At 33.6% G+C, this 16590-nt stretch overlaps 1 protein-coding gene across 4 annotated transcripts in view; it reads left to right on the top strand.

The window, feature by feature from the left end:
• Positions 1–282: 282 nt before the first annotated feature.
• LOC106472377 overlaps positions 283–16590 on the top strand; it is a 38573-nt gene continuing 22265 nt past the window's right edge. The window contains exons 1-2 of one of the 4 annotated variants that reach the window (XM_013933017.2): positions 283–578; positions 12628–12726. In XM_013933017.2, the coding sequence (XP_013788471.1) occupies positions 436–578; positions 12628–12726 (242 nt within the window). In that variant the 5' untranslated portion in view covers positions 283–435. Of the gene's footprint in view, positions 579–8421; positions 8515–8821; positions 8891–12627; positions 12727–16590 lie in introns of those variants that run through there. The other 3 variants (XM_022400964.1, XM_022400965.1, XM_022400962.1) reach the window with 3 other exon arrangements.

The raw sequence follows: 16590 nt of genomic DNA, 5'->3' as shown, positions 1-16590 counted from the left end.
AATAAACAATCTATTCCATGTAGAATATGAAAATTATAGATGTTTTATCCCTCAATTCCCTCAGCGGCTCAGCTGTAATCTAGAAGGCTCATAAACCAAAACCCTAAAATAGGGGTTCAACGCTCACGGTGAGCAAAGCGCCGATAGCTCAATGGATAGCTTTACAATTAAACAACAACAAGAAGTTAAATAATATTTTATTAAAATAATTATCGCGTTATTTTAAAACTTATTCGATCAAGAGCATAAAGTTTTTGTCTGCCAGATGGCTACAGGCTTTAAGTCACGTGACTTTTACTTTTGAATATTAATTTCATAATAAAGAAACGTTTTTGATTCTCATTATTTGTTAACTGAATCTGAAATTAAGTATAAAATCACTATAAAGTATATCGAATACTTGATCTTTTTTACATAATAGCTTAAAAAGTAGAGATGGCATCAAAGAGAAAAAGGCTACCAAATGTAGGAAAATCAAACGTGGATGATTCTTGTGGCGAGAGGCACAAATGCGGGAAAAGTTCAGTTTCTCGCGGCACTTTCTGGAAAACAAATAAATCTACGTGCTGGAAAACAAGGTTTTTGCATATACTCTATTGTCATTTACATATATTAGTTTAGAATTTGAAAGGATGTAAAATGTCTTTATTATCTCTTTCGTTAATACTAATATTACTTGGTATTTTTAAAAGGAAATATAAATTTAATTTATAGTAAATTAATTGTCTAACAATTGATTTTTTTTAACTTTTAATTTTGGCGTTATTATTGGGCTATGGTGTCACAAATAGTATTACTTCCGTGTATAATATAGTAAAAACTTTAAGTTTCAGTGCCTGTTGGAATGACATACCCTCTCATAACACACTTTGATTATGATTCTAATATGAAGGCAAAATGTGCATAATTTAATCATCTTATAACTTAAGTTATACGATCTTTGAAAAGATGTTACAGAAATTAATACAATTGTCATTGAATCTGTGCATTATACTGTAATTTATAGTGAAAAAACAATAAGCCCAATACTGAAATATAGGGTAATAAAGATCGTGAAATTATTTCTACTATTCTAGCTTGGTATCATGACTAATGAAAGTAATATGCACTGTGTAAAAACAAAAAATCAATAACAAAAACATCATTCCAGTCATATCAGGCATTGGAAGAAGAGGCCAGATACTGAAAGCTAATTTCCTAGAATTTGTGTTAAGTGAATATCACAGTGATCTAAGCAAAAACTTGAAGTTATATCTATATAATTAAAAGAGTAATTTATGTAGGAAGCTTTTAAAGTTTAATTAAAGTATGTAAAAATCAAGGAGTAGAATAGTATGGACAATAGTATGCCACCACATGCATAAGGGAGGAGTGGGTATAGATATTACTGTGCATTGCAAAGGGAAGTGTATTTGGGGAATGGATCTGTCATCTCTCAGAGTTCCATCTCAGATAGTAGTGTTTATGTGGTAAGATTTTGTGTGTAAGTATTTCTTCACTTAGGAGTACTGGTATTATCATTGTGTTGAGTTTTAATACTTGTCCCCAATATTCAGGTTTTGAAAGCATTGCTAGATCTGGTGTCTCCTATATATATATATAAATTAAGCCTTAAAACTATTTTTATTTTAAAATTCCATTGCAATTTTCCAGTTGTAACCTTAAAGTCATAATTGAAATTGTCCGTGGGTGATAGAAAGCGTTGGGGATATCCCATCTATCAGACACAATCCAAATGCAGATGATAAATTAATTAGCAGTCATGGAAAATCAAATAAGGATGTGGAGTTGACTGCGTATACCCACAATACCTCAACTTGTACTGTCTTTTACTGACCACAGCCAGTTGTGGAAAGGCAGTTACCCTTAAAAGTTCTTCTAATATTAAAAGTAGAAAAAAATTATAATAATAAGGTCACCCTTAAAATATTTCTAATAAAAGTTCCTCCCAACCTCAACTCTTAAAATTTCTAATAGTTCCTAAAGTAGAAGAATAACAATATTAACACCCTAAAAATTCTACAATAGATTACACCCAATCTCCACCCTTTTTTAAAAATATGACAAAAGTATTCAATAAAGTATAAAAGATCTACACTATTGGGGGTGGGTAGACCAAGAATGGGAAAATTGAATGCCCCTCTCTTATCAAAAATAGTCAGTTTGCTATTTACCAGGTAATATCCAAATCTAAATAGTTAGCATATAAGTGATCGGTATTACTTTTTTTCCATTATAAGTTCTTTTGGATATATTAAGCTTGGTGTAAAGTTCTGATTATTTATAGCATTTAAGTCATCTATTTAATGAAAGGTTTATGATTCATGGATTTGAAACCTGTTTATATACCTGTTCATTAAAAGTAATGTAACTATTATAAACACAGAAATGAAGAATATTATTACATTGGATTTTGGTAAATTTAAATTTTGGAATATTATTTCCGTATCTATAAAATTATCAAACAGGTCATCGACCACTTTAATCAAATCTTTCAGATCTATTTTAGTATATAATGTTGTAAAATCATAAGTGGAAACAGAACTAGCCATAACTGAGGTATTTTAAGTTATGTATACATTCCAAAACTGGAATGTTGTTCTTAATAATCCAAAAACAGTTATTTGAATCATTTAAACATAGTGTTTTAATTCTTTCAAAAACAGTATAATTGTGTATATAGTGAAAGAATAGTTTCAAAAGTGTCAACTTAGTTCAGTATATAAAAAAAAAATAGATTTACTGTTTTATTATATTTCAATAGTTATCTGTTAAATACCTTACAATATCTTACAAAACTTTATTTAGATTTTTATACAAATTTTTAGTTACTTTTTAAATAGTTTTTTTATTATGTTGTTGTATACAGTATATTTATAACAGTACACAGTATCAGTTTTCCTCATGAAACAGCTGTAAGTTTAAATGTCCATTTCAACCATGAATTGGAGCAATTCAATTTTCATTCATGAATTTGTATTTGTAAATATAAGGTTTGCCAAAGTGCATTTGTTCCAGTTGTAAGTTTATTGTCTGTATTATGGAATACATAACTATTGGGATGATTTTAATCATGTAGAAGTTTGAATGTGACTGAAAGCAGGTTTGGAAAGATGATATTGTATTACTATGGCCAAATCCAAAATTGTTGTAAAGGTTTAAGTAAAGAAACTGTCATTAAATCTACAGCACTCAAGCTTTTTTTTATTTTTGCCCTGTGGAGTAAAATCTATAGTTGCTACATTTCTTTAAAAATGCTATAATAATGAAATTCAGCATTACATCCTAGAGAGAAGAATCAGTGTTCTTAATTTCTGAACTAGTGCTGTAATTTTGCATAGAAGTTAAGCATGCATTAAAGACATAGGAGATTGGATGAATTGTAAGCCAACAAGCTAGTATACCAAAGAAAATATAACATTTTAACAAAATCGAAATATCTTGATTTTTTTTTAATGAATATTTTCATTTAAGCCTGTTTATTTGCATTTGTTTACCTCAAATTATCAGAATAGCAAAAATATTTGTAGAGATTTGTTGAAACTAATATTTATAAAATTTGCTTTTACAACCTAGAGAAAAGCCCTAATTTCAGTAATCATTTCATTAGAATGTTATTGTTAACTATGCTTTTAATTAATTAGATGTTTGTATTGTTGTCTACAAAGAGCTTAAATGATGGAATGTAATGAGCATGTGAAATTAAGAAGCTTCAGGGAAGTTGTAAATGGAACCACAACATAAGCACACTAAAATTGTTGGACAGTTTTTTAACTTAGTCAGTGTCAGGGAGTGTTAATATAAATCCAGTCTAGTTGTAATAGTGCAAAAGAAAATTGTTTCATCAAGATGGTGACTTTTTAGTGTTATTCCTGAGCAATCCTCTACTAAGGCTTTGCTCTGTACCCACAAGAGGGCCTTAGTGGCCCCTTTTTTCCCTTGCTGTTAGGGCTTTATATTTTAAAACCTGTTTTCATATTTTGAATTTAAACTTTTCTGTACCTCAGCATGTTGCTGGTTAATGGCCTTTAACTATGTTTGAAATTCATTTAACCATTTGTGGTCTGGGGGAGGGGCAGTTAAACCTACTGATTTTTGTCTTCTCATACTTAACTAAGTTTTAGGAAACTTAGTAAATACCTATTATATTGTACCCAGTTTCAGCCTGAAAAAAGTCATATGTTGTATTTCTATAATATTTTGTGTTGTAAATTATGAGTCACTTTTAAATATACTTAAATTCTTTCTTTCATTGTGGAATTTACATTTTTTTATTGTTAATCAAAAAGTTACATTTTATATATATATGTACACATTCAGTTTTATCTTGATTGATATTCATTAACTTAATTTTTTCAAGATGATGCACATACAATTAAGCTATCTTCCCTGTGCATCTGCTTTAGAGATTTTCTGTCATTAGCCGTTAGGCAACACCCACCTAATCTCATGAGAATTTCTCATCAATTGTGCTACTGAATAATAATGTTATTATGCAGCAAAAGCCCTCTACCAATAGGAGTGTGACACACCTCCTTGTGCACTAACTTTCTCTATGCTATTGCATCATGAATCTTCATTCTTTTCCTCAGCACTGAATGTATTGGATATGTTTTGTTTTTAAAAGTTACCTAGATTTGCATAAATTAAGGAACTTAGTTTCCTTTTCTGTCTTCATATTATAAATTCATAAGTTCGTGTAACATCTTAAATTTCTTGTGCAAGTGAAGAATGTCATCATACAAGTTAAATTTCAAATATGGCTACTGGAGGCACATTGAATGTTGATGATGTGAATGCCATTGTCCATAGGGTAATGGGTTTCCTTATGCAGCCAGGAACTTCAACTCCCATCTATTTGTTAGGCATTCCTTCCCCTTGTTTTGAAGGTGAGGAGAAGATGAGTTTGATCATTTGTTTTCCCATCCTGGTTATGCCAGGGGAATTCCAAACTTTTTTTACATTATTGTGACCTTATAACACAGGTATATTTCATTTTGTCTATTGCCACTGTTCCCTCTTCCACAATCCTAACTTTAATGAATTTTATGTTTTTCCCCCTTCTCCTGATATTGGTGTTCATGCTAATTCCATTTTAGAGCAACTATGTTCCTAAGCACATGCCTCTTTCTCCCCATATTTCTGATTCTTTTATTATGAGTTACAGTGATTCTAGCTTCCCCTTTCTTGATTCCCAAGCTTAAAATCTCTCTTACCTGCTCTGTGGGGTCAGTTCTGCTCTCCAGTGCTCAATTTTTCTGTCTTCACCTGTTCCTTCTTCCTGTGCTTCATTACATTTCCTCTCTACACCTTATATTAGAGGCACTTCACTATGCCTTAGATGAACTTGCGGGTATTCTCATTTCCTTCTTTTCTTACCATGGCCCATTCCACTTCTGTCCTTTCCTGCTCACTTGGCTCAGTTGTTGGGTAGGGATATCCTCCTCCTTTAGGTTCACCTTCCTTTCTCCTTCTTACAAGACCTGTGCCTTGTACCATTTCTTCACCCTGGGACCCAAATCCATCATCCCCACTTATGTACCTTGTCCAAGCCCCCCCCCCCCCCCGTTTCTCGTCTTTCTGTCCCCACTTTCCATCTGACTTCTATCCAATGTTAGTCTCGCAAGGCTCATTGATGACTGTCAAGAAGGTTTGGATTTTGTGGGAGCTTGCCTGTTGTGGTTCATACACCTTTGGTCACAAATCTTTGCAGACAGATGAGTTACTTTAGTTTTTTCTCATGAACTCTCCCTCCAGTTTTCTTCTCTTCTCCTTCTCAGCCCTAACCCAGTTTACTTTCCTTCTCTTTCAGATTCTATCTGTCTTCAGTGTCTGGAAGAGGCAGTGTTGGATTTGTTACACAAACAGGTCATAGAGAGGGTGTACAATCCTCCTCTAGGGTTTTACTTTTGTCTCTTCCTGGTGCTCAAAAAAGATTAGGGACTGGCACCTGATCATCGACCTTTAGATTTATTTAGATTTTTTGGTTATGAGGTCGTTCAAATTGACCAATGTTGTATAGAGTTAGAGCAGAGAAAATAAGAGATAAAATATAAAGTTTTACTGAAAACAAACATATGAAATGTATTTAGTAGGTTTTAGTGATTAGAAAAATTAAATTTTAGATTTTTGAGATGAAGAAAAATATTTTGAATCTTAACAGGAAATTCCTTTTGCACATAGACTATTCTAAGCAAGTACTTGATATATTCAAGGACAAATCTTTGTTTTAGTTTATTAAAAATACTTCACTAAAAACTAGCATTTTTTGTATGTGAAAGACTTATAATGTTTATTGAAAGACTGCCAAATTTTATGAAGATATACACACACTATATTAAAAGTTAGTAGTATCAAATCTATAAAGACTTTGTACAAGTACAAAGAGGTCACATGGTCAGCAATGAAAATTATATACACAATTCTAAAAATGACTGTTTTCAGTCTTAAAATTACAATAAAATACAAATAATTTACTGTACAGTGTCCTGCTCCCATAGCCTGCGACTATCCATAGAGTCAAGATGAACTTGCACAGCTATACCTTGCCCTCCTCCTGCAGTCGTGTCTGTACAGTAGAGTCGAAGTGGTCACACAATTCACATATACCCTCTTCCTGTGGTCATTTACTGTTTATTTGAGTTGAGGCCAGGATACAATAACAAACCATGCCTTCCTCCCTGCAGTTGATGTCTGTTCAGTTGAGGTATGCACACACTCCATTTCACACTCTGTGACATGAATTCTGTGCTGTCCTCCTGCAGCAGGTGTCATTCTGATAGTCTGATGTTAGAGTTTAGGTGAGCATATGGTACAGTCTGAACACGCCTCAACCACGCACCATATATTAGCTCTCTGGCATCTGGTGTGCAAGTACTTGGATGGCTATGTTCTTATTCTATCCATCCCTGCAACACATGGGGTTCATCCTTTCTTCTTTGGGCAAAGAGTATACCCTGGATGAGATGTAATCTCCCATGTGTATGCTTTCTGATGGGAACTGTTAGGTGTTACAAACTATCTCGGACAAGTCTCCAATTTATTATGTTTCGTATTACAATTTACAATAGCCTGAAACAGAGTTAAATGATAAATTAGATTTAGAAATGAAATATATGTCTATGTATCCAATTTATGATACTTGCCAATAAGATTGCTACACACAGGTTTTTTTCGTACAAATATATTTTAATATACAGACAATAACACAACTTACAATAACAGTTATTACAAATAATGATCTATGTACAAAAGTTTTACAAACTCGCAAACAATACTTAGTCCTCTATCTGGTCTGGAACTTCCTTGATATCTTATTGGTGGTTCGTGATGAGCTAATTCATTTTGAGTTGATGTAGGTACAATTCACTTAAGAGGGAGCTAGCTAGCTCCTTTTTCTTCTCCAGCCACATGCTGTTTTCCACTGCTGAAGTTATATAATGTTTTTGTAAAAATACTAATGTCTGATGTGAATCCCCTTAAGTTGAATGATTTGTGATGTTTGAAATCTATAAATGTTCCTGTTCAAATATCTGAAGTTCCAGATTAATAATTGTTATAACTTCTGAGGTTTATAGCACACCAGCTATACCAAACCAATAATACATACTGTCTTTTGGCATGTCACATTGGTTATATTTATAGGTGTGAGGAGATTTTCTCGAAATTTTAGCTTGCACAACAATATAAACGATACACCAGTGTTTACATTGTTGATTCTTACACTCGAGAATATTCTATAATTTTAGTGAATAGGCGGGTATTTTGCAATACAGATTTAACAGTATTAGCTATGTACATTTCTAAATATAAATTTAACTTAAACAAACATGGTTATTAGAATAGATATAGGTTAATATATCCATCAAACTTCCCTCCTTAGATAATTATAAATGGATCAGCACAAATGTTATTTTTTGGGAAAATGTACAACATAATCACACGACTGAAGGGTTCTTCAAAAGCTAGTATAGGCTTCAAATGAGCAACAGGAATTTTTTGGTTAGGTTTATGACAAGTTTTACGAAACTGAGAAACATCTTGCCTAATATTTGGCCAAAAGAAATGTCTCAATTTTGTCATGTCTTGTTGATACCTAAATGACCTCCCATGGCGAGTTCATGAGTAACTTTCAATATTTCAGAATGATATGCTTTGGGAACAACGATTTGGTAAACTACAGCCCAGTCGTCTGAAGCTAGCACATCTGGTGTTCTCCATTTCCTCATAAGCACACCATTTTTGAAAAAATAACCATTTGAAACTTTCTCCAGTTCACCTTTTGGGAGTACATATTTGAATAGTGAAGATATATGCAGATCTTTTTCTTGCTCATTGGTCAGTTTACTTTTAGCAAACGGAACTTTACCAGTTGAACTAGATCTCTCATGTCCATCATTGTCACTCACCAATAGATATAGGATAATATATCCATCACAGAACTCATCTAAGTAAATCTTTGCACCAGCTCCTCCACCACTTCAACATGGGATTCCAGCTTAATTGTGTGAATAGGTGTGTATCATCTTGGAAGTTAACATTTTCCTTACCTTAAATTGTATTTTCAATAGATATTCACCTCTACACATACATTCCCACCCTTCCTACCCACTTCCGGTGTACCTTAAGATTCTTGTTTTGTCAGAGAATGAAGACTCAAGAGTACAAAAGCATAGAGGGAGATAGTGTACAAGGATAGGTGTGTCACCTTCTTATTGGTGAAGGGTTCTTGCTGCATAATAATGTCATTATGCAGTAGCTCAATTCACGAGAAATTTTCTTGAGATTAGCTGGGAGTTACCAAAAAGCTAGTGGGATGCAAATGTTTAACAAACATGGGGGAAGATAGCTTAATTGTGTGAAGAGGTATCTATCAGAAATACATCTTCAGGTAAGGAAAATGTTAACCTTTCATATTTTATTATGCCAATTGCAATAGTTGTTGACTCATCATGCACTTATTGCTCTAAGTCATAAAAATCATAATGAAAATTGACGCAGATTTATTGGTGACAAAATTGCTACTAATTTGCTTCTTTGCCACAATTTACAGATATTATAACTTCTTGCTAATAAATAATATATTATTTTACTTATTTGTGTTGTTTGAAAATGTTAAAACAAACAGTAATATTCAATAAATAAGGATTTAGTCACAAGAATATTTTGTCATCATTAACATACTTGATAAATCTAACAAAACTTGTATAATGTCTAGTCAAAGAAGAAAATTCACAATGCTTTTAACCATGTATAATTTAACATGAAACATTTGCAGGAATGAAAATGTCATCTAAAGAAACTAATAAAAATATTATATTTGTGATTTATTCCTTAGTCTTCTAAACTTCTAGTTACATTCCTTTGTTCAGCTCTGAGGAGCTCCATACAGTCAATCTCTCTCTCTGGTAAAACCATAAATTACTGCTCACACCACCACATTTATTTTATAATGATGTAAATACTTTATAATCGGCACTATCCTATGGTATTTAAACCTTACCTGTAGCATAGCTGTGGCTCATGATATAAGTGATTAAGGGTGCTAGCAGTGATGGAGTCTGTTGTGCACATAAGGGTTAATGATGTAGGGAAGTGTAGGTTAGAAAGAGATAATTGATTAGTACAGGGGGTTGATAAATGCATTTAAAGAAAAGGACCATAACATGTTGAGGGATACTACCAAGTCTTAATTGTGAGGAAGAAATTATAAGTAAGTCACTTAAATTTTTCCCTACATCAGACTTGTCTTTAAGCTGACACTCAGTTAATTTTAACTTTAAAACCAATGAAATTTTATCTCATGTCATGGTTAAATAATAAGTTAATTTCCTTTCAATCCATTAAACAATTAAAGGCAGAAATCACAACCATCTAACAAAGAAAATGAAAAACAGTCAACCATAATACATTATTTTCACTTGATCAAAAAATATCATTTAACATAGAAATATCAAACATAAAGAAAAAGCCATTAACTCTTTTGTATCGGGTAGGTCAAAGTGAACATGTCCCAACCTTTTACACAGTTACATTCAAAATTTAAAATACTTTAATATCAATGTATATGAATAAACTTGGCATCAAAATGTAGTTAATAAATCAAATTTTAATGTTATTTAAGTTTTAAGTTCTTAATTTTTATAAGGCAATGTTGAAAAAGTCCTGAATATCCCTTAGTATGAGAAATGTGACATTTATTTCTCTAGACATCCCCTCTTCTCTAATTTATTCACCACTCCTCCAAGAATTATGAAATTTAATGTAAATTACTCATTATAATGTTGTCATTACTCTGGCAAAGGTTAATTTTCATAGCCTTGAAACTTGTTTGGTTACAGAGCTATCAAATAGAAAATCAGACCCCTCTTGCCACACCCACCTGTCACCTCCTCTCTTTCAGGATTTGTAAATAGTTCTCTCTTACATGTAATATTTTATTATTTATAACCAATAGAAAGCTAAGGTTTTCTTCTATGAAATGACATATTATGTTGTTTTCTGTACAGAGAAATGTTAATTTCTCTTTCAGTACAATCTACACACCCACGGGAAACAGATCGATTAGTTTGGATGAATTGGTAATGGCTCTTGTCACATGATGTGAAAGCCAGAAAAATTGTGATAGCTATGGGACATATTCTGCTTTCTGTATGTTTTCTGTGTTCTCTGGAGCATTATTTAATTAAAGAAAAAATAATTATTGCAGTAGTACCATTAGGATTTTTTTTTAATGGGGGTTAAGTGTAATTGACAGTCGACAGCAAAAAGTTGATGACCCAGGTAAATACATTATTTCTTGTGTATTCTTTATTTATTATTATAAAAGTAACTAAAATGTACAAATTAGAAACTTTTTAAGTTAGATTAAGTAAAATAAAGAATAATAATTTTTTCACAAGGTAGCCCATGAGTTATGAAATTTGTTAGGGTAACAAATGCTGCATGTTCTTCAAGTAATTTCAAATTCTATGGTGGGAATGTTAGTCTAGACACAGTTCAAAGGGGCAATAAGACAATAAAATTTAAGTATAAACAGATATATACTTTTTTTTATATTTAAACTATTTGAGATAAACAAATCAAGTTTCATTCTAGAGAGAAAAAATGGGTAATTTAAATTTATTTCAATTTTTTTGGGGGTAGTTATGAGGTCAGACAAATTTACCAACCTTGTATAGTGTTATGGTAGAGAAAATATGAGATAGGATATAAAGTTTTTCTGAAAAAAAATTTGATATTTATTCAGAAGATTGAAAATTTTCATTTGAAGGAAACTATTCTTAATTTTAATATGAAAATCACTTGCACTTGGAACAGTCAACACCATATAATTAAACAGGAAGTTTTAGTAAAAATACTGAATTAAAAATTGTTTGTTTTTTGTTGTTGTTGTTGTTTATGAAAGACTTTTAAAGGTTACTGAAAGCTTGCCAAATTTTGTGAAGATGCAATAAGTACTTTCAGAGTAATAGTATACCACCATGGTTACATAGTGCTTACAGTGTTGTGCAAAATATATGAGCCTCTTGTAATAGGGTTGAGAGAGAACATGTTGATAAATGCACCACTATACAAAAGGGTCGAGACCATAGATCTTAATTGTACACATATGAAATAACTTAGATCAACCCAGATCTCTTTATACGATACTTAATAGTTGTATTCCCTCCACTACCATCTGGTAGTTACATAAACATTATCTGGAAAGAAATTAGAAATTAGATCCTATATATGAGCTAACTCAGATCAACCCATATTCATTCTTTCCACTGCCATCTGGTTGTTACATAAACATCACCTGTTTCCAGTAGGAAAGAAATAGGGTTGAGACCGTAGTTACTTTCTGCTCCACTCCTAGTTGTTTATTGAATGATTTGCATTAAACTGATCCAGTAGGAAAGCAAATAATCTTTATCTTAATATCCAGCTAAAATCCCTTCAACCCTGATCCATTCCCTCCACTACCATCTGGTTGTTACATAAACAGTGCCTGACTCCACATACTTACCACATTATTAGCCAAACTATTCCAAAAGGTTAAAGTGTAAAATAATATTTTTAAGGAACAAGTTTGCATATAATAACCTTAATTTAAAACTTGATTGCTTCTAATTTTGAAGTTACTATTTATGTTTTGAAATATGAATCAAATCTTTTTTTAAACCTATGTTCTAGAATAAACAATTCCAAATCTTTAAAGCTTTTATAACCTTTAATGTTGTAAACCATGTAACATTCTAGTACCCTGCCCAGTTGTTGTCTTTTCTGCAGTTGGTGTTCATTCTAAATCTAAACACACGCTGATTAAAATGAGATAAACTTTGATTTTGATGCTCATGTATTGTACCATTAATAAACATGAGTTCTACTTTACACTCCAAAAATGATGTTGCTCTTAGTGGAACATTCATCTTTTTTGCTATTAATATATGTTTTTGTAATATTATCCAATTTGTTTGGTTGTCTTTTTTTAGAGTTTATTAGAGAAAAAATTAGTGCACTAGTTAAGAATGAGCTTCTGTTTTTAATATTTATGGAAAAGCACTAACATTAGTGGTTTTATCTGATTTAAGTTGACAGTCAGATTTGCCTTAAACTAATTTCAAAATTTAAATTTTCTTATAGTGAGAAGAAAGCCTTCCTTGACGGCTTAAGAAAGTATGGACTTGGAAATTTGGAGATGCTTGAGAAAACTGTGAAAACTAGGAACCAAACAGAAATTAAGTAAGTTGTGTGCATCATGCTGTAAAGCAAAGTTGTATTTAAAATATTTTTGTCTCAAAATATTAAGAAATTGCTTTTATGAAAATGTGGGTTTCTATTCGTATTTTACAGATGTACTCTCATAAACAAGCCAAATGCAAATGGTTCAAATTTGGCCTCATACAGATCAACACACCTCTTTCATGAGCAACAAGTCTACTGTTAATGAAATCATTACATTTTAATTTATATATTATCAATTTGTGTTTGTACTTATATAATTTTTTAAACATTCAATTAAAATAATAGTAATGTACTCTTTAATGTTTATCTTTTTACTGTAACATTGAGGAATGTTCAAGAAATGGTATTCCAAAACACTTGTAGCTATTACTTGAATGCTAGGATTTCTTTCTTTGCCCATCAAAGCATTTGTTTGATTTTTTCTCGCTTGCTCCAGCCTTTTATACCCCAGTCGATTGCCCTTGGCAATATTTATCTCTTGACACTTTCCACCTTCATCAGTGCATCTTCTATCCTGGTACTGTATCTAAGCACCTTATTCAGATAATGTTATTGCTTTTTCTCGACAAAGTGTTGCTAATGGGTTCCCAGTATTACAATTGTTCAGAGATACCTTGAACGTTATTCATGTTTCTAGTTGGATTTCTGTAATTAGAATTAAAAAAATTTTTTTTTGGTTCGTATTGCAAAGCCAATCTACAGTATGAATTCCAGGTTTATTATTTTTGGCATGGAGGCAAATTAGGTCTCTCCTATCCCACCTGTGATATCTAGCATCGCACAGCAATTGGGGTGAGGATGGGAAGAGTCATTCTCAGTTGAGACTGTCAATGATCTTATTCATAGTGAGATGGAGACATATATTCAGTTCTGTGATGGTCCTCCGAAGGGCTCTGAGGTTGCAATTGAGAGCGATCCTTGACATTCTGAAGAAAAGTTAGATTTGCTTTTTCCTGACCTTATTTTAGCATGTTTGTTTTTCAGTCCCCCTGTGGGACAGTTGTGAGTTTGAAGGCTTGCAGCATAGGGGTCCAGGGTTCGAATCCCTATGGTGGACAGGCAGATTAGCCAATGTTGCTTTGCTCTAACACAACAAATTTACCTGACAAAATGTTGTTCCAATCAATGGTAATCAACACAACCTTTAAATGACCTATCAAAAACAAACAAAGAGGCCACTTTTGGATAAACCGCCTTTGATTTTTCATCTGTTGGTTCATCGAGAATGTGATGTTTTAGGCCTTTTCCCTATTGCTTTTGAGCCTGCAACTTACTCGATGGCTGAAAGGTCTGGGAGCGAATTATTAGTTTTCTCTCAATCTACAAATATTGTGGCTCATGCTGGAAGGTTTACTTCTCAGCTATGTGAAGAGGCAGTTATGCCTTACCCGACACGTCAGAACTTTGTGATTTAGCTTACCACTGCCAGATGGAAGCATTTTCTGACTCAAATAATACATCTGTTCCTTGAAGTTTGGGACAAAGTTTGTGGTTAACCTGAATAGATCAATGTACCCTGATTGGAAAGGGCAAGTCTACAGACTTACAACTATAAAATCCAACAGGATCACCAACTTCATTAATGACGAGCTGGATCCATTGTTAGCATGAATGTTAGTTCAACTTTTGGCTTCTACATTTCTCCCTGTTGTTGTTGGAGTCTTGAATCTCATTGGCTCCTACAGAGGGTCATTGCTCTGCCCCTATTTGTGGATCCCGAAAACCTGACATCAACCACTCGATACATTGGTATCCAGAATAGATTCTGTCTATATCCAAGGGTTCCACTGCTTGGCTGGATCACTGCCAGTGGCATCAGTGATTATTGTATACCTCCAGTATCTGTGGTAGCTCAGATCTGGGAATTTCTGGATGTGTGATAACATTAACCATGAATCCAAGGAGTACTGCAGGTTCTTGAGTCTGTCTGGATTAGTCATTCAATTCACATCTTCACCACTATTATTCACCCAACCTGTAGGGTTCCTGTCTCCCACAGATCATCGGGACTTAGAACTTAGTTCTAGGGCTATTGGAGTTTGGTTGGTCTGGGAGTAATGAGAAAGTCATGCTAGTTCTCCAGAGGTTTTATTTCTGTCAGTGTTTGGTCTATGCAAACAGAAAATTGGTGTTCAGTCATTGATATTTCTCATCTATATCAATACCTAGATATTGATCACAAGTTACTTATTCCTCAATTGTTGACATTTTTTTACTGGGATTGTAGATGTCCAAGTTTGTTTTAGTCGGCTCCTATATGCACATTGCCATAATGGTGGAGTCCCACCAATATCGCCATTTGTTTTTCACAAGGGTCAGGTACTGCAGTTTCAGTGTTTTTACCTTGAAACTGTATTGGCTTCATAAGGGTTCTGCTGTATCATTCTGGATTTTTCTTATCACCTACATTCCATTGTACTGTGCACACACCATTACTTAGACAACTACTTACTGCTGACATCTCATCAGTTGTCAGACCATCACATTCTGATTTTACTTTCAGAAACAACCAAGGCTGGCTTCATTTTCAGAGCTAAGACATCTATTCTAGTTCCAATTCCATATATCATCAGTCTGGGTGTTTTTATTTTTCATCTTATCACTCAGTCTGGTTCAGCTGTCTCCCATCCAGCTCAACACTATTGAATAGGTTGCCCAACTCTTACTCACCTCTTCTTCTCCCACTGCAAGGATGGTTCTTTCTGTTCTGGGAATGTGGGCATCACCTGCATCCCTCATGCCTTTGGGATGAGAGCACAACAGATCCTTTTAATGGTCTTTATGTGACCAAGAGATCATAAACATTGATTCACTGGATTTGTCAGTTTCCTTTGTCAGGATCATTCTTCAGTCTCTAGGGATTGTTAAGTCGGGACACTACTATGATATAGGTTCATCTACCATCACCATGTCCAGAATTCCATCTCTTCACAAATTCCTTGTTTCAGGGATGGGGTGCATATACCAACAATCAGGAATTTCAGGGTTTATGCATGGATGAAGAGGCTTCTCTACACAATCTTTTAGTCTTTGCTCTTCAACAGGCAATACCTCATGGTCTGGGCTTATGAAGGGGAAAATTGTTAGGCTTCACTCTGACAATTCGTGGTGTTGTCTTATGTTTTTCATCGAGGAGGTACTTGGTTCAGGGCTCCTTCTTTTCAAATTTTGGACCTCCTTTCTTGGGACCATTCCTATCTTATCACCCTAGTAGCTTGCCATGTTCCACTGGTGATGCCTGCAGTAGCAGGTCAGTTGTCTCCATCCAAACAGATTCTCCTGACAGAATAGATGTTGTATTGCAAGTTTCTGCTTGTTTGGCTCCCATTTTGCAACTCTCATTGGTGGGTTGGCCTCTCATTGGATCATCCAATTACTAACAATTTGGTCTCCAGTACCTCATTTTCAGGTTTTGGCAATGGATGCATTCCGCATTCCATTGGGACATGACAGGATTACAACTCTAGACCTTCTCTTTCCACTTCATATGTTACCCAGGGTACTAAATATGATTTGTTCCATTTCATTGTTGGGACCTGTTGATAGCACCAGATTGGCCACTACACCCTGATTTCTGCTTCTGCAGTCCATTCTGGAGTGTCCACCTCTTCCACTTCTTCTTAGGCTATCTCTGTAGAGGAAGCCATGATATGACATGGTATTCCCAAGATCTATAAGCTTTGATACTATGTTACATGCTGCATAGATTTAATGCACGATCTTAACCAATTCGTTGTACCAACGGTTTGACTGTTTTGTTTAACCAACTTTCATAATTTTTCTTAAGATACCCAAAAATATCCACAGAGTGGCTTTAAAAAGTATCTTGTCACTGAAATAAAACTCAGGACAATATATGTA

Source organism: Limulus polyphemus, unplaced genomic scaffold (genome assembly GCF_000517525.1).
Source record: "Limulus polyphemus unplaced genomic scaffold, Limulus_polyphemus-2.1.2 Scaffold5283, whole genome shotgun sequence".
Classification (NCBI taxonomy): Eukaryota; Metazoa; Arthropoda; class Merostomata; order Xiphosura; family Limulidae; genus Limulus; species Limulus polyphemus.
Note: the sequence above shows the minus strand (reverse complement) of the source record. Positions and strands in the feature narration are given on the sequence as shown.